Source organism: Nomascus leucogenys, chromosome 24 (assembly GCF_006542625.1).
Source record: "Nomascus leucogenys isolate Asia chromosome 24, Asia_NLE_v1, whole genome shotgun sequence".
NCBI classification, from domain to species: Eukaryota; Metazoa; Chordata; class Mammalia; order Primates; family Hylobatidae; genus Nomascus; species Nomascus leucogenys.
The window spans coordinates 16,710,549-16,732,972 of NC_044404.1; the positions used below are offsets into that span (position 1 = coordinate 16,710,549).

At 47.6% G+C, this 22,424-nt stretch overlaps 1 protein-coding gene and 1 pseudogene across 5 annotated transcripts in view; one reads left to right on the top strand and one right to left on the bottom strand.

Annotated features, from left to right (window-relative positions):
* Nucleotides 1-159: 159 nt before the first annotated feature.
* SZRD1 (SUZ RNA binding domain containing 1) overlaps nucleotides 160-22,424 on the top strand; it is a 33,231-nt gene continuing 10,966 nt past the window's right edge. Inside the window, exon 1 of one of the 4 annotated variants that reach the window (XM_004092199.3) lies at nucleotides 160-332. In XM_004092199.3, the coding sequence (XP_004092247.1) occupies nucleotides 289-332 (44 nt within the window). In that variant the 5' untranslated portion in view covers nucleotides 160-288. The remainder of the gene's footprint in view (nucleotides 333-22,424) is intronic. The other 3 variants (XM_012498456.2, XM_012498455.2, XM_003279534.4) reach the window with 3 other exon arrangements.
* LOC115833051 lies at nucleotides 1,397-2,644 on the bottom strand (annotated as a pseudogene). The gene has a single exon (XR_004028493.1). The product of XR_004028493.1 is annotated as a 60S ribosomal protein L22 pseudogene (transcript).

The window sequence follows — 22,424 nt, forward strand, 5'->3', positions numbered from 1 at the left end:
ACACTTACAGTAGTCGAGATGATGACTTCCCTTGAACTCCCATTCTGTAAGACAGATAACGCGTTGCCCCTTAAGAAAGATGGCATCTTTCCGCCTTCTCTATCCCCTTCCAAGATGGCTGCCCCAACGTACTCTTGGGACCTTGCCTGGAGCCTCTTCCGGGCTTGGCAGCGGGCGGGGTCCATTGAGTAAAGCCTTGCGTGCCTGCGCCCGCGACGGAGGCGCGCTTCAAAGCGCAGGCGCGGGGAGCGGGTGGGGGAGGAGGGAAAGCGGCGAGTAAGATGGAAGATGAGGAGGTCGCTGAGAGCTGGGAAGAGGCGGCAGACAGCGGGGTAAGGAGGAGCCGCCACCCCAGGGCAGGGCCGGGCGAGACCTGGCGTGAGGGGAGCCTCCGGGGAGCGGGTCTGGAGATAGTTCTCCCCAAGGAAGGGCCCCACACGCCGGGCTGGGGGGTGGAGGAGAGGCCCCCAGTTCCTGAGCGCCGTGAAGGCCTCTTAAAGGGGCCGCGATCCATTTCTCTCCTTTCCTTTGCCTGGTGCGCCTCCCTCCGCCCACTAACGCGCGCGTCACCCGGGGCGCCCCACCCGCCACGCGGGGCCTCCTTTCCTGACCCCCCGCGCACGCTCGCTGGCCTTGGGCCTCTGTGACTCTTTCCGACGAGCTTTGTGGCCCGAGGCACCATTTTAAAGTTCATGTGCTCTGACGGGGAGGGACACACCATGTGGGTGGTGGGGGAGCTTGCGCGGACTGGGGAGGCATGTCCGGCTTCGCAGGAAAGCGGGAGGAGGCAGCCGAGGGCAGGGGAGAAATTGAGTCCTCTTTGGGCTACTCAACTCTGCTAAAATCCCCCACCATCCGTCACGGTGGGCGAGTCTGGGTTTTTTTCTCTTTCACTTTTACTCCAGGAAGAGTTTGTGGGCAGGCAGGCAGGTCTCACGGGGACTCTGCCAAAGCAGCCAAAAGCTCTGCGGGCAGCCCCTCTGCCACTCAGCGATCCGAGGCCCGGGGAAGGTCTAGGAGTGCGCTTGTCGGAGTCCAGGGGTAGGGGTGTGATATGTAAAACAGCCATATTCCTGGTAGAGGAGTAGGGAGATGGACCGTTCGACTTGTTTTTGGAGTTTTTGTTTGCATCCAGATACTGTAGGAAAATAGTTTATCTCAAAGAGGATCTGTCAGTTCTCTTAGATTTGTGAATAATTTGGTCTTTTCAGAGTTTGTGGTGACCCTTGTGAAGATGGGGAGAGATGCTTTTTTCGTCTCCCCGTGTTCGTGTCTGTTCAATGCTGGCTCCACTGACATCCACCTCAAAGGTTTACGTGTGCGAGGAGTCGATGTACCAGGGTAGAGTAGGCGCTGGGTTTTTTTTCCTAAGCGCTTTTTGAGAGTGCTTTTGAGCCCTGGAAGAGGCCGGGAAATTGACCCTGGCAGCAGTCAGTGGGTGTATCTAGCTCTACGGGAATGTTGAAACTTGGCTTTGAAATTTTTTCCGCTGGTTCAGCATTTCTCTGAACGGTTGTTTATGTTTTTCCATTTAAGATAATTGAGAATTTGAAGGATTAGTTCGTTCAGAGGATATTTAGTAGAGTTCTTAATGTGACAAACATCTTTCTTGAGTTTTGGCTTAAGTAAAGAAAGTTAAAGATTTTATAGGGAGTAACAGGTGTCAGTTGGCTCTTTGTTCATTCAACCAGCATTTTTGAGTGTCTGCTATATGCTAGGCAGTGTGCTTACCAGTGACTTTGTGCCAGAAAATGCAACATTTTCGGTACAGGCGTTTATTGCCTACCACTAATCTGAGTGAATCATCCAGACATCCCTCGTGTCATCCCCTATAAAAAAGCTTGGCTTACAATTTTAGTGTCATGCAAATGATACATTTCTTGGGCATCTTGGCCTTTCTTTAGTTTTCCTCACCTGTTTCAAAGGGTCATAAGTTCCCATGTTAGAGAAGTTGGAGGCAAATGAACAAAAATGAATAGGATTCAGCAGAAATTGGGGCTTACTTTAGTTTTTCAGAATGGGTAAGTCAATTAGAAATTAGCTAGTACAGTCCCCCATTTAACAGCTGAATAAGCCTAGAGATGTGAGATTTAGAGACTTAGGTCTTTCTGATGTTTGTCCCATGTTCTTTCTTTTTTCTTTTGGTTCCCAAGTTTTATTCAAGAACTTATACAAAATATTCCAGATAAATGAAGTTTAATCCTCGTCTTCCTCCTCTTCTTTGTCCTGGTTAATCTGGAAGTAAAGTAATTTGTAACTATCTTTGCTGTTAGCAACTAGGAGCAACCAATCACGTAAATTATTCTTCTTCAAATATTTTTTGGTGAGATATTTGAAATACCTGTTGGAGAAAGGCACCTCGGATGTCACGTTGATCTTGCTCTTACTCCTTTCAATGGTCGCCACCCCTCCACCAAGGTTCTCAGCTTTTCCGTTCACTTTGATCCTTTCTTGCAAAAACTGCTCAAAATTGGCAGCATCCATGATTCCATCTTCTACGGGGTGAGTGCATTCAAGAGTGAACTTCAGAACCTGCTTCTTTTTTTTGCCCCGCTTCACCACAGGCTTTTTCACAGGAGCCTTGGCAGTAGCGGAGGCAGAAAGCCAGTGTTCTTTCTGCTATCCCTTACTTAAGTAATATCCTTAAAAATGTACCGCGGCCAGGTGCTGTGGCTCACACCTGTAATCCCAGCACTGTGGGAGGCCGAGGTGGGCGGATCACCTGAGGTCAGGAGTTCGAGACCAGCCTGGCCAACATGGTGAAACCCTATCTCTACTAAAAATACAAAAATTAGCCGGACGTGATGGCATATACCTGTAATCCCAGCTACTTGGGAGGCTCAGGCAGGAGAATTGCTTGAACCTGGGAGGCAGAGGTTACAGTGAGCTGAGATCATGCCATTGCACTCCAGCCTGGGCAACAAGAGTGAAACTCTGTCTCAAAAAAAAAAAAAAAAAAAAAAAAAAAAAACAAAAACTACAGAGGTGGAACACAAACCTTGCATTATTGGCATCATGAACACCTCTGCCAAAATGCAGGTTCTCTAATATATCTTATTTAATTGAATCCTTGAAACAACCTGTTGAGGCATTGTCCTCCTTTTATAGACAAGGAAACGGAGGTTTTGAGAGTAACCTGTGTCGCGCAAGATCACACAGATAGTAAGTGGGGGAAGCTGGGATTTGATCCCAAGCCTGTCTGACTTCAAGGCTGGGCTTTTTTTCTCTAGCATTTTGCTGCTACCTCTCTACCTGGGGACATGTGGAAAATTTGGGAATTGGGTGTTGTTTTCTTTTTTTTAAGAGAGAAGGTCTTACTCTATTGCCCAGCCTGGAGTGCAGTGGCTCAATCTCATCTCACTGCAACCTCCACCTCCCAGGTTCAAGCGATTCTTGTGCCTCAGCCTCCTGAGTGGCTGGAATTACAAGGCACATGCTACCACGCCCAGCTAATTTTGTATTTTTAGTAGAGACGGCGTTTCACTATACTGGCCACGCTGTTCTGGGACTCCTGGCCTCAAGTGATCCTCCTGCCTTGGGCTCCCAAAGTGCTGGGCTTACAGGCATGAGCCACTGCACCTGGCCTTTTTTTTTTTTTTTTTTTTTTTGAGATGGGGTTGCCCAGGCTGGGCCTTCCAGTAGATTATAGGCATGTGCCACTGTGCCTGGCAGCTTTCATTAAAAATATATATATATATTTATTTATTTATTTATTTTAGATACAGGGTCTCATTTGGTTTCCCAGGCTGAAGTGCAGTGGCATAATCATAGCTTACCGAAACCTTGAATTCTTGGGCTCTAGCAGTCCTCCTGCCTCAGCCTCCCAGAGTTCTGGGATTACAGGCATGAGCCACTGCCCTCAGCCAGCTTTCATTTTTAATAGTTTGTCTGGGCTTATATTTGAACGCTTTCTTGAATTTGATTCCCTTTTCAAATTTCACAAAGGTTCTTGTAAATATGCACTTTTGAAAAAGGGGAGATAGGGAGATATGTCCACATCACTGGGAAACCAACGGACTGCAGGCTATACATGTCTTTCATATATAGGCAATTGTATATGTAAAGTCTTGGCTTCAGGTTATCCCCTCTTCCTACTGGTAATGAGCTTTGAATACCCTACTCCAAAACAACAAAAACTGGGTGAAGACTAGTAACCTAAATGTGAATATCGAAACTCCACAAAAATCCAGAGGCAGTTCTAATCCTTGAAAGTAAAGGATTTTGGAGATCCCTGCCCTCCAACACCACAATAACATTTTTTTCTTTTCTTTTTTTTTTTTTTTTTTTGAGACAGGGTCTTGCTCTGTTGCCCAGGCTGGGGTGCAGTGGAGAACACTCACTGCAGTCTCAGGCACTTTCCGCCTCAAGCAATCTCCACCTGCCTCAGCCTCCCAAGGTGCTGGGATTACAGGCATGAGCCACCATGCCCAGCCAAAAATTTTTTGACATCATGTAGAATTTCTCCCCTCCCCTCCCCACCTTTCCTTCCCTTCCCCTCCCCTCCCCTCCCTCTGCTCCCCCTCTCCCTTTCTTTTCTTTTCTTTTTTTTTTGAGATGGAGTCTCACTCTGTCGCTCAGGCTGGAGTGCAGTGGCACGATCTCAACCCACTGCAAGCTCCGCCTCCCAGGTTCACACCATTCTCCTGCCTCAGCCTCTCGAGTAGCTGGGACTACAGGCGCCCGCCACCACACCCGGCTAATTTTTTGTAGTCTTAGTAGAGATGGAGTTTCACCGTGTTAGCCAGGATGGTCTCATCTCCTGAACTTGTGATCTGCCCGCCTGGGCCTCCCAAAGTGCTGGGATTACAGGTGTGAGCCACCACGCCTGGCCCCTTTCTTTTCTTAAGACAGGAGGGTCTTGCTCTGTTGCCAAGGTTGGAGTGCAGTGGTGGGAATACAGCTCACTGCAGCCTCAGCCTCCTGAGTAGCTGGGACCACAGGCGTGTACCACTATGTGCCTGGCTCATTAAAAAAAATTTTTTTTGTAGAGACAGGATCTTGCCATGTTGCCCAGACTGGAAGAATTTTTTTGTGTGTGAGTCATCTGAGGTCATTGTTTCCTGTATAGCTTCCGAATTCTTAGTATCAAGTCCTATTGTATCATTTAGAGAAAGACTGACTTTGAGAAGTCCCTCACATATTCTATAAATAGGCTTTTTGCTTTTAGTCAGTATGGCAAACACTTTTTTCTTTTTTTTTTTTTTTTTGAGACAGGGTTTCGTCCTATATCCCCAATTGTTTAAGACAATCAATAAAATATGCCAGGCTCAGTGGCTTACACCTGTAATCCCAGCACTTTGGGAGGCTGAGGTGGGCAGATCACCCGAGGTCAGGAGTTCAAGACCAGCCTGGCCAACATGGTGAAACCCTGTCTCTACTAAAAATACAAAAATTAGCTGGGCATGATGGCGGGTGCCTGTAATCCCAGCTACTCCAGAGGCTGAGGTAGGAGAATTTCTTGAACCTGGGAGGCGGAGGTTATAGTGAGCAAAGATCGCACCACTGCATTCCAGCCTGCTTGGGCGACAGAGTGAGACTCTGTCTCAAAAAAAGAAAAAAAAAACAGAAAAAGAGGCCTAGTTCATAGTGTTGACAATGAGCTAACCCAGCTAGGGGAAGGCAGCAGATGAAGCAGATGATACATAAATGTAATTGGACCAGTGGTTATTATAAAGCATTGACAACCTCTCTGATTTCCCTGTATCTTGCAAGTTTCCTTTTATTCTTTTTCTCAAGGTCAAGGCATGCGGCTAGTGGGATGAAAATACATCTTAAGTTAAAGGATGACTGGTCTTCTGGATTAAGAATTGAAATTTATGTTTGCTTTCTACCCCCATGAACCAGTCATCCAAACATTGCCCCATCAGTAATGCTGGATGGTGTATGAGTCCATAGGAAGGTGTCATTAAACATTAAATAACTATTGCATACCAGGCGTGAAGGCCCGGTTTAGTGGGGGAGTCAGGTCCAGCAGCACCTTCAGGAAGAGGCAAAAGTGGGGTACCATGGCTGGATCAGAGAAGGTCTTGTAGAGAAGACGATGCCTAAGTTAAGATTAGAAAGATCAGTTGAATTAAGCAGTGGTAAGTCTGGGAGTGGCAGGTAGAGTGTAGGGCCAAAGCAGGCATGGATGAGGAGGCCGAGAGACAAATACGCAGCATTGGGAGGGCTACAAGTATTTCCTTCTGGCTGAAGGGGAGAAGGTTGGCAGGGTTGAGTGGAAAGAGATGAGACCACAGAGGTATGTAGGGGCCAGATTGAGAAAGGCTTCCTTGTACTTGGATCTGGAAGCTTGAACTTTGTCCTGAAAGTGCAAGGAGCTTTGAACTTTTTTTTTTTTTTAAGCAGAAGAGTGATATAGATAGATTTATTTATGTATTTTTAAAATTTTTTGCCGGGCACCGTGGCTCAAGCCTGTAATCCCAGCACTTTGGGAGGCTGAGGTGGGTGGATCACCTGAGGTCGGGAGTTTGAGACCAGCTTGACCAACATGGAGAAACCCCATCTCTACTAAAAATACAAAATTAGCTAGGTGTAGTGGCGCATGCCTGTAATCCCAGCTACTCAGGAGGCCAAGGCAGGAGAATTGCTCAAACCTGGGAGGTGGAGGTTGCGGTGAGCCAAGATCGCACCATTGCACTCCAGCCTGGGCAACAAGAGCGAAACTCTATCTCAAAAAAAAAAAAAAAAATTTTTTTTTTTGAGACAGGGTCTCACTCTGTCACCCAGGCTGAGTGCAGTGGTGCAGTGATGGCTCACTGCAGTCTCGACCTCCCGAGTAGCTGGGACTACAGGCATGCGCCACCACACCTGACAATTTTTTATTTTTTATAGAGACAGAGTTTCACCGTGTTGCCTGTGTTGGTCTCGAATGCCTGGACATAAGCGATCCTCCTGTTTCAGCCTCCCAGAGTACTGGGATTGCAGGTGTGAGCCACCACACCCGACCCATAGTTAGATTAAATTCAGGAGATCAGAACTTTGATTTTCTTCTCTTTCTTTGGAGAAGAGGCCATTCTCCCCAAAGTGTGACTGCCACTTCACTCTGGGGTCCCCAGTGCTTCCTGTAGCTGCTGTCATTTTGGAACATGTACAACAAAACAACAAAAAAAGGCTATGGGTAGTGGGAAAAAAGAGATCAATTAGTTTGGGGCTATCTGGTGCTGATTTCTTTATGTCTGTCCCTTCAGTAAAAAGAAGGCATTTAAGATTTGTGGTATCACAGAAAGCACAGTTCCAGATATACCATGCCTAAAGGGGCCACCTCTCAGCTGGTGCTAGTCTTTTTGGAAAGGTTGAGCCTTACAGACTGTGATGTCCTCAGAAGGGGCTTTCTGTGAAGCAGTTGGGCAGTTTAGGCATGATTCTGCTGAGCGGTCTGTCCCTGGGACTCTGGAAAAAGATTGGTTTCACTGTGGCTTCAAAGAAAGGAGGATAATGAGCTTTTCACTAGTAACTTCTCACCCCTTTTTTCATTGGCTGCATGGGAGGGCCTGTTCCCAGCGTGCTCTGAGTATCAAGAGAGCTGCCATGGTTGCTGTGGGCTAGAAATTCCAGCAATCACAGGCCTTCTTTTTACTTCTATGACAGGAGAGGATTTAGCGCATCTTTCTAAAACTGTTGGTACAGTCCTGCAGAGAAAAGTCACGGTTGTTTAGGTCTGATGACTCAAAACATTCCAGGGGCCAGCCCTTTCCAGTTTCCACCTCTCCACTGCTGTTGGCCCCCGACAGCTAGCGTCAGTTTCTGGCGGTATCAGGTAGCTAGCCTCTACAAGGTGTGTTCTGTCAGGAAAACTACTGACCTGTTGGTTTCCTAGGAGAAGGTTGAGCTACTTAAATCTGTGGCCAAAGTATAAAATTTAAAAAAAAATTTAATGTAACCATAGAGATTTCTCTTCTTGAGTGTTTTTGTTCTGTTTTTTTTTTTTTTGTTTTTGTTTTTGTTTTTTTTTTGGAGACGGAGTCTCGCTCTGTCGCCCAGGCTGGAGTGCAGTGGCGCGATCTCGGCTCACTGCACACTCCGCCTCCCGGGTTCACGCCATTCTCCTGCCTCAGCCTCTCCGAGTAACTGGGACTACAGGCGCCCGCCACCACGCCCGGCTAATTTTTTGTATTTTTTTTAGTAGAGACGGGGTTTCACCGTGGTCTCGATCTCTTGACCTCGTGATCCACCTGCCTCGGCCTCCCAAAGTGCTGGGATTACAAGCGTGAGCCACCGCGCCCGGCCTATTTTTTTGTTTGTTTGTTTTGAGACGGAGTCTAGCTCTGTCGCTGAGGCTGGAGTGCAATGGCGCGATCTCAGCTCACTGCAACCTCTGCCTTCCAGGTTTGAGCAATTCTCCTGCCTCAGCCTCCCAAGTAGCTGGGATTATAGGTGCCCGCCACCACACCCAGCCAATTTTTGTATTTTTAGTAGATATGGGGTTTCACTGTGTTGGCCAGGCTGGTCTCGAACTCGTGACCTCGTGATCTGCCCGCCTCGGCCTCCCAAAATGCTGGGATTACAAGTGTGAGCCACCGCGCCGGGCCTTTAAGTGTTTTTCTTAAAACTGTTTGCTCCTACCAAGCATTCTTCTCTTTAACATCTAGCTCTGTGCAGGATATTAAGGTAAAACCATGCCCCACAGAAATTAGCAACAAACCCCAATAGTCTATGTGGAGACAGATAATTTTTTTTTCTTTTTTTCGAGAAGGAGTTTCTCTCTGTCACCCCGGCTAGAGTGCAGTGGCGCAATTTCTGCTCACTGAACCTCTGCCTTCAGGGTTCAAGCAATTCTCATGCCTCACCCTCCCAAGTAGCTGGGACTACAGGCACATGTCACCATGCCCGACTAATGTTTTGTATTTTAGTAGAGACGGGTTCACCATGTTGCCCAAGCTGGTCCGGAACTCCTGAGCTCAAGCAGTCTGCCCACATCGGCCTCCCAAAGTGTTAGGATTACAGGCATGAGCCACCGTGCCTGGTCCAAGACAGAGAATCTTGTCCCTGACAGTGAGACACTTCAAAATGCCCCTCACAGTAAGCCAGCCCCTCCCCCCAACATACTCGTTCCCTTATAAAAGGAACACAGGAAATAACAGTCATTCCTTTCTAAAAGGAATAATAAATATGTACAGCTAAAATTGCATTCTTCAGGGGCCATGGTTATTAGATGAGATTGTATAGAAAGAAAGTATGACTTGAGTCTGGAAAGGTCAGGACTGTCACCACTCTTTATTGACCTTGAGAACAATTCCCAGCCCAGCCCTTCCTAGCTTATAAAAACATTTGTGACCTTTCATTTGTCAGTAGTGTTTCTGCTATCTAGTTGTTCATCTCACTGGCGAACAAGCGCTGAGCCTGTGGGAAGCTTCCAAGTCCCTCGGGCCCTTTTTGGAAGAGCTTCTGAGATACATGTTGTACGGCTGCCTACAGCCCAGGGGAAGTGCATTTTTACAATCATTATCAGTGACCTTGTGAGGTGTAGGTGCTATTATTCCTGGTCCCGGGGAGGAAATCATGTGGTCGGTCCAGCCCTGGCTGTTAGGCTTCCCTGGCCTGAGCTCACACTCTTAGGGACCGTTTTCGGAGCAGTTTGTTTACATTTGCTTCTCACTAGATAATTAACTAGTTAAGTGCTTTAGGATGCTTAGTTACTAGTTCCTTTGAAGCATTTCATTTGTTTTCACCTGGGATTGACCTCCTGCCTCTGCTTCTCACCAGATAATTAACTAGTTAAGTGCTTTAGGATGCTTAGTTACTAGTTCCTTTGAAGCATTTCATTTGTTTTCACCTGGGATTGACCTCCTGCCTCTGTAGCCTGCATGAGCTCATAAACTGCATCTGAGAAGTTTGAACTCAGTGCTCAAGAGCCAAGCGATAATCCTGCTGTCAGTTATAATACTAAGAACAGTGACAACAAGTGAGATGCTGGTCGAAATCTTGATCATAAATGAGAAATAACTTTTTAATATTTGGCCAAGTGGAAAAAGATAATATAAATAATTATTGGGCTGGGCGCGTTGGCTCACGCCTGTAATCCCAGCACTTTGGGAGGCCAAGGCAGGCGGATCACTTGAGGTCAGGAGTTCCAGACCAGCCTGGCCAACATGTTGAAACCCTGTCTCTACTGAAAATACAAAAATTAGCCAGGTGTGGTGGCAGGTGCCTGTAACCCCAGCTATCTGGGAGGCTGAGGCAGGAGAATTGCTTGAACCTGGGAGGCGGAGGTTGCAATGAGCCGCGATTGTGCCACTGCACTCCAGCCTGGGCGACAGAGCGAGACTCTGTCTCAAAAAAAAAAAAAAAAAAAAAAAAAAAAAATGTTGCTCAGGATTTTTAGATGGAGGGAGTGGTGGTCTTGCCTTGTTACCAGACTGATCTGAACTCAGATTGCTTCAAGCGATCCTCCCACCTCAGTCTCCTCCTGAGTAGCTGGGAGTACAGGTACGTGAGCCACTGCACCCAGCCAGCAGGATTTTTAAATATTGAACTTGAATGCTTTTACCGGGTTTTGGCTGCTCTCTGCTGTCCTCTCCTCTGCTCTCCCTTGCAATCCTCCTTTACCTGTTGTTACCTCTTGTGTTCCATTCTGCCTGCTTTAGCCATTTGGGCTTGGAGGCATTGTGTTTGCCACCCCTGCTGAGTGCTGGCGATTCTAACTGGGATTTGATGAGGGCACCCTTGGGTGTTAAAAGTGAAATCTGGTGGATGAGGGTAACAGTGTCTTTGTTTCATCCTCCAAGTCATCAATGCCTGATATTTCCTTTGGGAGAGGAGCCTTGCAGTCATTATAAAAGGTAGCAAGAGTGGCTCACACCTGTAATCCCAGCACTTTGGGAAGCCAAGGCAGGTGGATTGCCTGAGGTCAGGAGTTTGAGACCAGTCTGGCCAACACGGTGAAACCCCATCACTACTAAAAATACAAAAAAATTAGCTGGACGTGGTGGTGTGCGCCTGTAATCCCAGCTACTCAGGAGGCTGAGGCAGGGGAATTGCTTGAACTAGGGAGGCGGAGGTTGCAGTTAGCCAAGATCACGACAGAGCGAGACTGTGTCTCAAAAAAAAAAAAAGGTAGCAAGAAAGAATAGGTTCCCTCTGCCAGTTAACGGCCTACTTTTCTCCATCAATGGCAATAAGTCAGAAGACGGGGATTTAAATGTCTGGTCTGATTTTTGGGCAAATCACTACCTACCCTTCTGTCCTCATCATTCTCCTAATTTGTAAAACCGAATTAATAGAATTTGCCTTGCCTGGTAGTGAGAGTTAAAACACTTAGTAAAGCGTCATTCACAGGTGGATGTTGGAGCCGAGAGTGCCATTGCTCTGAGTGTGAAGGCATTGTTTCCCGGCTCTCCAGCCACTCACAGTGTAGCCTCTATCCAGTTTGGGTTCAGGATTCCTAAGACTGGCTGAAGGGTCACTTTCTTGCTGCCCCTAAGGACTAATATACTCTCTTCTGAGAGTTGTATTGCTTAGTGTTGTACAGAAACCAACAGGGAGAAGCATTTACAGAAACACAGAGAAAGCAGGAGCCCCATTAGATTCGACCCCATTTTATTTCCAGGGCAAGACTCTTCACCATTACATCTGTCTATCCCATTACTTTCAGGTATAGGGCTGGGTGTATCCCTCCAGCATGGAGACCCTTTGAAGAGGCACTCAAAACAATACATTGTCTCAAGATGGCATCTACAAAGTTTTTGAGGCTTTCTAGCCTGGGATACATCTAAACTACTAGGCCTGGTTGCTGCTGAAGAATTATTTCTGTTTGGCAACTTTTTTTTTTTTTTTTTTTTTTTTTTGAGATGGAGTCTTGCTCTGTTGCCCAGGCTGGAGTGCAGTGGTGTAATCAGCTCACTGCAACCTCCGCCTCCCAGGTTTGAGCAAATTCTCCTGCCTCAGCCTCCCGAGTAGCTGGAATTATAGGCACCCGCCACCATGATACCTGTATTTTTATTAGAGATGGGGTTTCACCATGTTGGCCAGTCTGGTCTTGAACTCTTGACCTCAGGTGATCCACCCACATCCGCCTCTCAAAGTGTTGGGATTACAGGTTTGAGCCACCATGCTTTTGGCAACTTCTTTATAGCTTTAAGATCAGGGCCTTGGGAGTCAGCTGTTTTGTCTGTTACTGCTATAGGCCTTAGGAAACCTGGGCTTGCGCTGACCTGGCCTGAGGTGTAGCAGCAGACAGGATGGTGTTATCTGTCAGCTCTTATCCTACTTTATTTATTTATTTATTTATTTATTTATTTTGAGACAGAGTCTTGCAGGCTGGAGTGCAGTGGTGCAATCTCGGCTCATTACAACCTCCACCCCCCGGGTTCAAGGATTCTCCTGCCTGAGCCTCCCAAGTAGCTGGGATTACAGGCACGTGCCACCACGCCCGGCTAATTTTTGTATTTTTGGTAGAGAAGAGGTTTTCCATTTTGACCAGGCTGGTCTCGAACTCCTGACCTCAGGGGATCCACCTGCCTCAGCCTCCCAAAGTGCTGGGGTTACAGGCATGAGCCACTGTGCCCGACCTCCTTATATCCTACTTTATTAGTTCCTGATGCCACCTGCCTGCCACTCTTCTGAACATTTTTGCTTCCCCTTCTTGAGAGTTAGGGTTCAGTTCTGTTTTGTTTTGTTTTTAAGACGGAGTCTTGCTCTGTCGCCCAGGCTGGAGTGCAGTGGCAGATCTCAGCTCACTGCAAGCTCCGCCTCTGGGGTTCACACCATTCTCCTGCCTCAGCCTCCCGAGTAGCTGGGACTACATGTGCCCGCCACCATGCCTGGCTAATTTTTTGTTTTTAGTAGAGACGGGGTTTCACCATGTTAGCCAGGATGGTCTCAATCTCCTGACCTCGTGATCTGCCTGCCTCAACCTCTCAAAGTGCTGGGATTACAGGTGTGAGCCACCACGCCCTGTCTTAGGGTTCAGTTCTATTACTTACTAGTTGTGCATAGTTGTGCAGTCATAGGCAAATCACTTAACTTCTGGGTATGCAGCAAGGCTGCTGGACGCTCCACAGGTGGTAGCAAAGATTAGAGGTGGTAAAGGGAGGACATAATACCTGTTTTTTTGCCAAGAAATACCTAAGGCAGCCTTAGCTCTTACTTTGAATATGGATAGTGTCATTTGTCAACTGGATCCAGATAGATCCAGTTCAAATTCTGGCTTCACTTCTGTGGAACCATGGTCAGATTACATAACCTATCTGAATTGATTCCTCTTCATTTGTAAAATCAAGATATATCTATAAAATCCTGTTGATTCAGGATTTTTTTTTTTTTTTTTTTTTTTTTTTTTGAGACGAAGTCTCGCTCTGTTGCCCAGGCTGGAGTGCAGTGGCGCAGTCTTGGCTCACTGCAACCTCTGCCTCTCGGGTTCAAGCAATTCTTCTGCCCCAGCCTCCCAAGTAGGTGGGATTACAGGTGCCAGCCACCACACCCTGCTAATTTTTTGTATTCTTAGTAGAGACAGGGTTTCAACATGTTGGCCAGGCTGGTGATTGTTCTTTAATTCGTGTGTTGGGTACTATTTTAGACATTGGACAAATGCAGTGAATGAAGTTTCTGCTCTCATAAGTCTTACTTTCTACTGGGGAAAAATGGACAATAAACTAAGTGTTTTATATACCACTCAATAAAGAAAAGTAAAATAGATTAAGGGTCTTAGAAAGTGACTCTGGTGGAATTGCCATCTTACAAAAAATGGTCAGAGGCAGGCAGGGTGGTGTGCGGCTGTATTCCTGTCTACTCGGTAGGCTGAGGCAGGAGGATCGCTTGAGGGCAGGAGTTTGAGACCAGCCTGAGCAACATAGAGAGACGCTTGTCTCTTTTGTTAGTTTATTTTTGAGATGGAGTCTCACTCTGTCACCCAGGCTGGAGTGCTGTGGCATGATCTCAGCTCACTGCTGAGATCCTCCCAGGTTCAAGTGATCCTCCTGCCTCAGCCTCCCAAGCAGCTGGGATTACAAGCATGTGCCACCTGCCAGCATGCCTGCCTTTTTTTTTTTTTAAGATGAAGTTTCGCTCTTGCTGCCCAGGCTGCTGGAGTGCGATGGCGTGATCGCGGCTCACCGCAACCTCCGCCTCCCAGGTTCAAGCGATTCTCCTGCCTCAGCCTCCCTAGTAGCTGGAATTACAGGCACGTGCCACCACGCCTGTCTAATTTTGTATTTTCAGTAGAGACGGGGTTTCTCCATGTTGGTCAGGCTGGTCTCAAACTCCCGACCTCAGGTTATCTGCCTGCCTTGGGCTCCCAAAGTGCTGGGATTACAGACGTGAGCCACCGTGCCTGGCCACCTGCTAATTTTTGTATTTGTAGAGACGAGCTTTTACCATGTTGGCCAGGCTGGTCTCTAACTCCTGAGCTCAAGCAATCCACCTGCCTTTGCCCTCCAACGTGCTGAGATTACAGATGTGAGCCACTGCACCCAGCCCCTCATCTTTTTTTTTTTTTTGTTAAAGAAAAAAATAGCTGGGCATGGTGGCATGTGCCTGTAATCCCAGCTGCTCAGGAGGCTGAGGCAGATCACTTGAGTCCAGGAAATCAAGGCTATAGTGAGCTATGATTGCATCACTGCACTCCAGCCTGGGCAACAGAGCAAGACCCTGGCTCATAAAAAAAAAAAAAAAAAAAAAAAAAAAAAAAAAAAAACTAGCCAGATGTGGTGGCACATGCCTATAATCCCAGCTGCTCAGGAGGCCGAGGCGGAAGGATCACTTGAGTCCAGGAGTGTAAGGCTGCAGTGAGCTGTGATTGCACCATTGCCCTGTAGTTTGAGCAACAGAGCAAGAACTCGTTTCTTAAAAAAAAAATAAAAAATAATGTTGGGCGTGGTGGCTCACATCTGTAATCCCAGCACTTTGGGAGGCCGAGGTGGGTGGGTCACTTGAGGTCAGGAGTTTGACAGCCTGGCCAACATGGTGAAACCCTGTCTCTGCAAAAATACAAAAAAATTAGCCAGGCCTGGTGGCACACGCCTGTAATCCCAGCTACTTGGGAGGCTGAGACAGGAGAATCGCTTGAACCCCAGAGGTGGAGGTTGCAGTGAGCTGAGATCGTGCCCTTGCACTCCAGCCTGGGCGACAGCGAGACTTCATCTCAAAAAAAAAGAGAGAGATCAGAGAAGGTGTCTTAAAGATAGGCAGAGAGACTTGAAAGAAGTGCAGCAACCAGCTGCTGGTTGAAGGCCGGGTGCAGTGGCTCACCCATGTAATCTCAGCACTTTGGGAGGCTGAGGCAGGCGGATCACCTGAGGTCAGGAGTTTCAAGACCAGCCTGGGCAACATGGTGAAACTCCGTTGCTACTAAAAATACAAAAATTAGCTGGATGTGGTGGCAGGCACCTGTAATCCCAGCTACTCAGAAGGCTGAGGCAGGAGAATTGCTTGAACCCAGGAGGTGGAGGTTGCAGTGAGCTGAGATCGTGCCACTACACTCCGGCCTGGGTGACAGAGCAAGACTCCATCTCAAAACAAAACCAAAAATAAAGAAGCTGGTTGAAGTGTGTTCTAGGCAGAGGGAACAGCAAATGCTAAGGCCCAGAGGCTGGAGCATGATTGTTTTGTCTGAGGAACAATGGGGCCACTGTGGTGGCCATGCTTGATAGGGGAGAGTGGTAGGAGATGAGGTCAGAGGTAGTGGACAGCCAGATTTAGTAGAGACTAGTAGGCCAAGATGGATATCACCTTGAAATAGCACCAGGAGAGGGTGCTGAGCAGGGGCTAGCATGGGTGGGTTTTTTTTTTTTTTTTTTTTTCTGAGATGGAGTCTCGTCTGTCACCCAGGCTGGAGTGCAGTGGCCCAATCTCAGCTCACTGCAGCCTCCGCCTCCTGGGTTCAAGCGATTCTGCTGCCTCAGCCTCCTGAGTAGCTGGGACTACAGGTGCACGCCACTATGCCCAGCTAATTTTTATGTTTTTAGTAGAGATAGGGTTTCACCATGTTGGCCAGGCTGGTCTGGAACTCCTGACCTCAGGTGATCCGCCCACCTCTGCCTCCAAAAGTGCTGGGATTACAGGCATGAGCCACTGCGCCTAGCCTAGCTTGGTTTTTAAAAGGCTAGCTCTGGCTGCTAGGTGGAAAATAAACTAGGGGCAAGGGTGGAAGCACAGACACTGATTGGGATGCTTTTCCACCTGTCCATTCATGGGCTGTTGGTGTTTTGGACCAGGATGGTAGCAACAGAAGTGTTGAAGATTCGAGATATATTTTGAAAGTAGAACTACTAAGATCTGCTGAATTTGTTTGTGAAAGAGGCATTGGAGATGACTCACTCCCAAGTCCCTGAGCCCCTAACAGACTGGATTTGCTGAGATGGGGTGGGTGGAGGAATGAGAGAGGAGCAGGCTTAGGTGAGTGGGTGAAATCGTGAGTTTGGTTTTGGACATGATAAATTGGGTATCTTTTGAAATCCAAATGGGAATGTTGAGTCCACAGTTTCATATCAGTGTTTACAAAGCTGAGGAACTAGATGAGATCACTTAAGCCAGCATAGACACAGAGGAGGAGGGGTCGGATCCACCAGCCTCAAGGGCTTGGGAGAGAGTGAGGGAGCTATCCAGTTGTAGGAGAAATCACATACAGAGTGTGGGAAGGAGAGAGATGCCAGGAAGGTAGAAGGAAGTCAGGGGAGTGGTGTCTGGGAGGCTGAGAAAGGAAATGCTTTAATAAAGAGGATTGAGCAGTGTCAGATGCTGCTGAGAGGTCGAGTGAAAATGAGGATTTGGAATTTACCATTGAATTTGACAGCAGAGGAAGTCACTGGCAACAGGGTTAAGTGGGATGGTGAGGCTTAGAGAGCTGCATTGATGTGAAGTGGTAAATGTTTTTCAGAGCAGGGCCTGAGCAGAACATTGGACACTGGGTAACTGCTAGTTGCTGTTATGCCGGCGTGACAAATAGGGCCTACCAGACCAGGTTTTGCACATCAGTAAACAGCATGCCCCTTGAGTCCTTAAGGTGCTCCATTGACAAAAGATGTACAGCAGAAACACGTGGGCTTTTTTTTTTTTAATTTTTATTTTTTGAGCCAGAGTCTCGCTGGAGTGCAGTGGCGTGATCTTGGCTCACTGCAAGCTCCGCGTCCTGGGTTCATGCCATTCTCCTGCCTCAGCCTCCCAAGTAGCTGGGACTACAGGCGCCCACCACCACACCCGGCTAATTTTTTGTATTTTTAGTAGAGACGGGATTTCACCCTGTTAGCCAGGATGGTCTCGATCTCCTGACCTCGTGATCCGCCCGCCTCAGCCTCCCAAAGTGCTGGGATTACAGGCGTGAACCACTGCACCTGGCCACATGTGTTTTTTTTTTTTTTTTTTTAGTGGCGTCTCACTCTGTGGCCCAGGCTGGGGTGCAGTGGTGTGATCTGGGCTCTCTGCACCCTCCCCCTCCCCGGTTCAAGCGATTCTCCTGCCTCAGCCTCCTGAGCAGCTGGGATTACAGGCATGCGCCACCACACCCGGCTAATTTTTGCACTTTTAGTAGAGACGGGGTTTCACCATGTTGGCTAGGCCGGTCTTAAACTTCTGACCTCAGGTGATCCGCCAGCCTCGGCACTCCCAGAGTTCTGGGATTACAGGCGTGAGCCACTGTGCCCAGTTGGGACTCATCTTCTTCTAAGGTTAGACTCTAAAGCAGTGTTGTCCAACAGAAGGTACAATGTGAGCCACATGGATAATGGTTTTTTTTTTGAGACGGAGTCTCACTCTGTCCCCCATGCTAGAGTACAAAGGTGCAATCTCAGCCCACTGCAACCTCCGCCTCCTGGGTTCTAGCGATTCTCCTGCCTCAGCCTCCTGAGTAGCTGGAATTACAGGTGCCCGCCACCACGTCTGGCTAATTTTTGTATTTTTAGAAGGGATGGGGTTTCACCATATTGCTCAGGCTGGTCTCGAACTCCTGACCTCAGGTGATCCACCCACCTCGGCCTCCCAAAGACACATGGATAATTTTATATTTTCTTTTTCTTTTCTTTCTTTCTTTCTCTCCTCCCTTCCTTCTTGCTTGCTTCTTTCCTTTTTTTTTTTTTTCTTTTCTTTCGAGGTGGGGCCCCACTCTGTCATGCACCTGGAGTGCAATGGCACAATCATAGCTCACTGCTGCCTCAAACTCTTGGGCTTAAGCAATCCTCCCACTTCAGCAGCCTCCCAAGTAGCTGGGACTACAGGTGTGTGCCACCATGTGCAGCTAATTTTTTATTTTTTATAGAGTTGAGGTCTTACTTTCTTGTCCACGCTGGTCTTGAACTCCTGGTTTCAAGCAATTCTCCTCTTTCAGCCTCCCAAAGTGTTGGGATTATAGGCGTGAGCCACTGCCTCAGCCTTAATTTTATATTTTCTAGAAGCAACATTTTAAAAGTAAAAAGAAACAGATGAAATTAATTTTAATTTTTTCTTTTTTTCTTCTCTTTTTTTTCTTTTTTTTCTTTCTTTCTTTTTTTTTTTTTTTTTTTTTTTTTAGACGGAGTCTTCCTCTGCCACCCAGGCTGGAGTGCAGTGGTGCAATCTTGGCTCACTGCAACCTCTGCCTCCTGGGTTCAAGCGATTCTTCTGCCTCAGCCTCCTGAGTAGCTGGGATTACAGGCATGCGCCACCACGCCTGGCTCATTTTTGTATTTTTAGTAGAGATGGGGTTTCACCATGTTGGCCAGGCTGGTCTGGAACTTCTGACCTTGTGATCTGCCCGCCTGGGCCTCCCAAAGTGCTGGGATTACAGGCGTGAGCTACCGCGGCTGGCCAGTTTTAATATTTTTAATTTAACTCAGTATATCCAAAATAGTATAATTGTAACATGATTATTATTTTAAAATATGTGAATTGTTTAAAAATATGTGAACATTCCTGTAAAATCAAACCTGGGGTGATAGGACTTGGGGTGTGTCCCTCTCTGGGGTTAGTCAGGGGAAGTAGAATAATTACAGGAGCATTGGAGGTGGCCAGTCCTACCAGGCCAGGACACTGTCACTGCTATGCTACTGCATAGTAGGGAAACAAGGCAGAGACAAAACAATTACATCAACGTGGAGGTTGTTTGGATTGTACATCTGAACTTGAAATGGCTAGTGGCTAGGCACAGTGGCTCACACATAATCTCAGTACTTTGGGAGAGTGAGGTGGGAGGATCACTTGAGCCCACAGTTCAAGAGCAGCCTGGAGAACATAGCAAGACCCCGTCTCCACCAAAAAAAAAAAAAAAGGGGTGGGGGGGAGGAAATGGCTAATGATGCGGGAGACATTTTTATCTGTTAGTTTTAGACCAGATTTTGCTGTTGTAGATTGCTTCTACCTGTGAATTCTTTGGCTGTATTCCCGAGTGAAATTGGGTCCCACACCCAAGGAGTCAGAATCTCATCCATATTTGTGTGAAACAAGACCTCTTGCTGGGGAGACTGGTCCACCAGGAGACCCTGTAGCTCAGGGACCTCGGCGCCAGTGTCCCTCCCAAGGCCTGAAGACATAAGGCCAGCATGGGCCCTGGCCGGCTGTGTAGGAGTTCAGGGCCAGAACATGTTTGAAGGTAGTCTTGCCTGCTATCCCTTCTTTCTTTTTTCTTTACTCTTTGCTTTTTGTGTTACTCAGGGCCTGTGGGACCCTGATTCTGGGAGAAATCCTGTTGTGCTCTCCAGGTTCCTGTCTCTTCTTCAGATCTCCCCGGGTCCACTTGTAGACTTGTGTACCCCAATTCAGGATGAGACCACAGGACCCTGTGGGGTGGCGATTCATAGGGAGCTCAAGGCCAGTTGTTATTCTTTGAATTTGAAAGGAACATTGGAAATGTCATCTTCTGAAAGGAAAACTAACAAGAGAAAGGCAAATCATTTGGGAAAAGTTACTTAAATGGTAACCTTGTTGCCAATAAAAGAGTATTTTCTAATTCAAAGTCCAAAGCAAGGGTCCCTCTTAGATCTCTTTTCAATACAAGATTGCTCTATTTCTTGGGAGTCGTGTTGGTGACACTGGAGACCAGAGGATTCCAGTTCCCAGAGAGAGGGATGCTGTGATGGAGTAGGACAGTACAGTCTTTTGGCTTGTATACTGAGGCACAGAGTGGGGAGGCCTGCTGGCCTTGGGGAGTGGGTAGCATCAGATCAGGCACCAGAAGGGGTGAGACACCCGCTCTGACCCTTGTAGTATAACAGGTGTGAGTTTGTTCACTTTGTGAGCTCGGCTAGTTCTAATCAGTCCCCCAGGGCATCATCACCCCAGGCTGTTTTGTAAACATTCGTACCTGAGAAAGTACAACTGTAATGGTGCTTATTTTTTTTATTTTTTTTTTTTTTGAGACGGAGTCTCGCTCTGTCGCCCAGGCTGGAGTGCAGTGGCGCTATCTCGGCTCTCTGCAAGCTCCGCCTCTCGGGTTCACGCCATTCTCCTGCCTCAGCCTCTCCGAGTAGCTGGGACTACAGGCGCCCGCCACCATGCCCGGCTAATTTTTTGTATTTTTAGTAGAGACGGGGTTTCACCGTGGTCTCAATCTCCTGACCTCGTGATCCGCCCACCTTGGCCTCCCAAAGTGCTGGGATTACAAGCGTGAGCCACCGCGCCCGGCCTGTAATGGTGCTTATATACTTGCTGTGCTTTACACTAAGACCCAGAATAGCCTATTTCTTTTTCTCCTCTGCCTTTCTTCCTCTCCCCTTCTCACCTTTCTTTTTTCCTTTGTCATCGACCTCTTAAGGTTACAGGAGTAAACCTGCCACTGTAATCTGCCTCACCTTGCAAATACATCCCTATCTTTTGTCTCCTTTGTTCTTTCTGTAGCTTGTGACAGTAACAGACTGGGTTGTTTGATGTGACCCCTTCTCTGCTCTCCTCCTTGGGAGTGATCTTATCCCCATTGTCCTCCTAGGTCCCATACCCCAACTTTTCAGCCAGAGGCTCACACAAGCACATTCATAGCAAGGTTAAGGGCATCAGCAGCCAGTGAAGCTGAGCTTCTTCCTCTGGTGAGTTAAAATTGCAAATGTTGACATCTGATCCCATTCACCTTGTGGTTGTGGCTTCTCCTTTACCTCCCATAAAGGACCAGCCCTGTCGAGAACCACCTTCCTCCCCACTGTGCTTCTTCATGATTTCCTGCCTCCACTCTTTTCCTTCTGGCTTTTCTTGTTCTCTGAGACTGAGAAGCTTGTGTCCCATTTCTGTAGATGTGTAGCCCCATAGGACAAGTGATATCAAGGTTTGGCAACAGTAGATGTTTTGCTTAGGATTTGGACCCAGAACACAGAATGTCACCTTCTGTGGGCTGCTTGCTGCTACTTGGCTGAAGAGCCTTTCCAGGAGCAGGAGCCGTAGAAGATCAGACTTTTCTGGCCACCGCCCTGTGGTATACTTGTGCCCTAGCACTTGCCTTGTGCCCACTCACAGTCACAGAGCTTATGGTTTTCTTTCACTAGCGATGGAAGTCAGGCCTCTAACACAGGAGCCTAGACCTTGGGCAGGACTCTGCATCCTTGTCAGAAGAGAGGGTTCCCTTAGGTAATACGATTCCTTATTTCAGGCCTGCATCTAGATGCTTCCGCACACAAGTTCTGAGGCCTGTTTAATTCCGTTGGGCTATTGCATCTCTGGGGGAGATGCGCATTTTCCTTGTAATACACCCTGTAGGAAAGTTTTGACTTGGTCCACCTTTTCAGAGCATGAGTCTGAGAGCAGATTGATTGCAAGGCCTTGTCTGAGAAGAGAATGGACTGACTCATGATATCTGGACGAACTCCAGAGGGAGATGCGATGCCCTCTCCAGCTGCTGGCAGAGCACTCCCTCTCCTGCTTGGGTGCCTTTGAGCATGCTGGCATCCAGCTGGCCATCTAAAGATGACCGGGATCCACTTTCCACCAAAGCTGCTTGGGTTTCCATCTCATTCTGTAATCTTATGGAAGAATCCCTCTCCAGCTCTGATAAAGCTCTTCTGCCTTTCTCAGTGGAGTTGGATGAGAGTTGTAGTTCCTGGCATGCCAAGGAGCAGTGTGGAATTGGGGGAGATGACCACTATCTAATGGTTTATACCGGCATTTCCAGGGGATTTGAGCAATTGTTGGGGGAGGGTGGTATGTCAGCATAGTGGCCTCAAAAGGCGAATTCTAGGGCTGTATCTGTGGTTTACTACCTTGTGACCTTGGGTAAGTTCCCTAACCCTCATCTGACAGAAGGATAAAAGCTACTTTGTCTGCCAAACAGGGCTGGTGTGAGCAGAAAATGAATGGGGAAGAATGTTGACAGCCATAATACATTATATTGATACAAGGTATTATTTTAAAAGCCATTAGTATTATATTACATGCCAAGTATGTTAGTCATGTTCTAGTTTGGGGACGGCACATTTACTCAGACATGGCCTACGATGTCCTCTTGAAGGGCTTTTTTTCCACCCAGGCTCCTTGGGCTGGAACTGGGCAGATGGTCCATTTTCTTTCAACCCTGGAAGAAGAAGGAAGCAGTTTGCTTT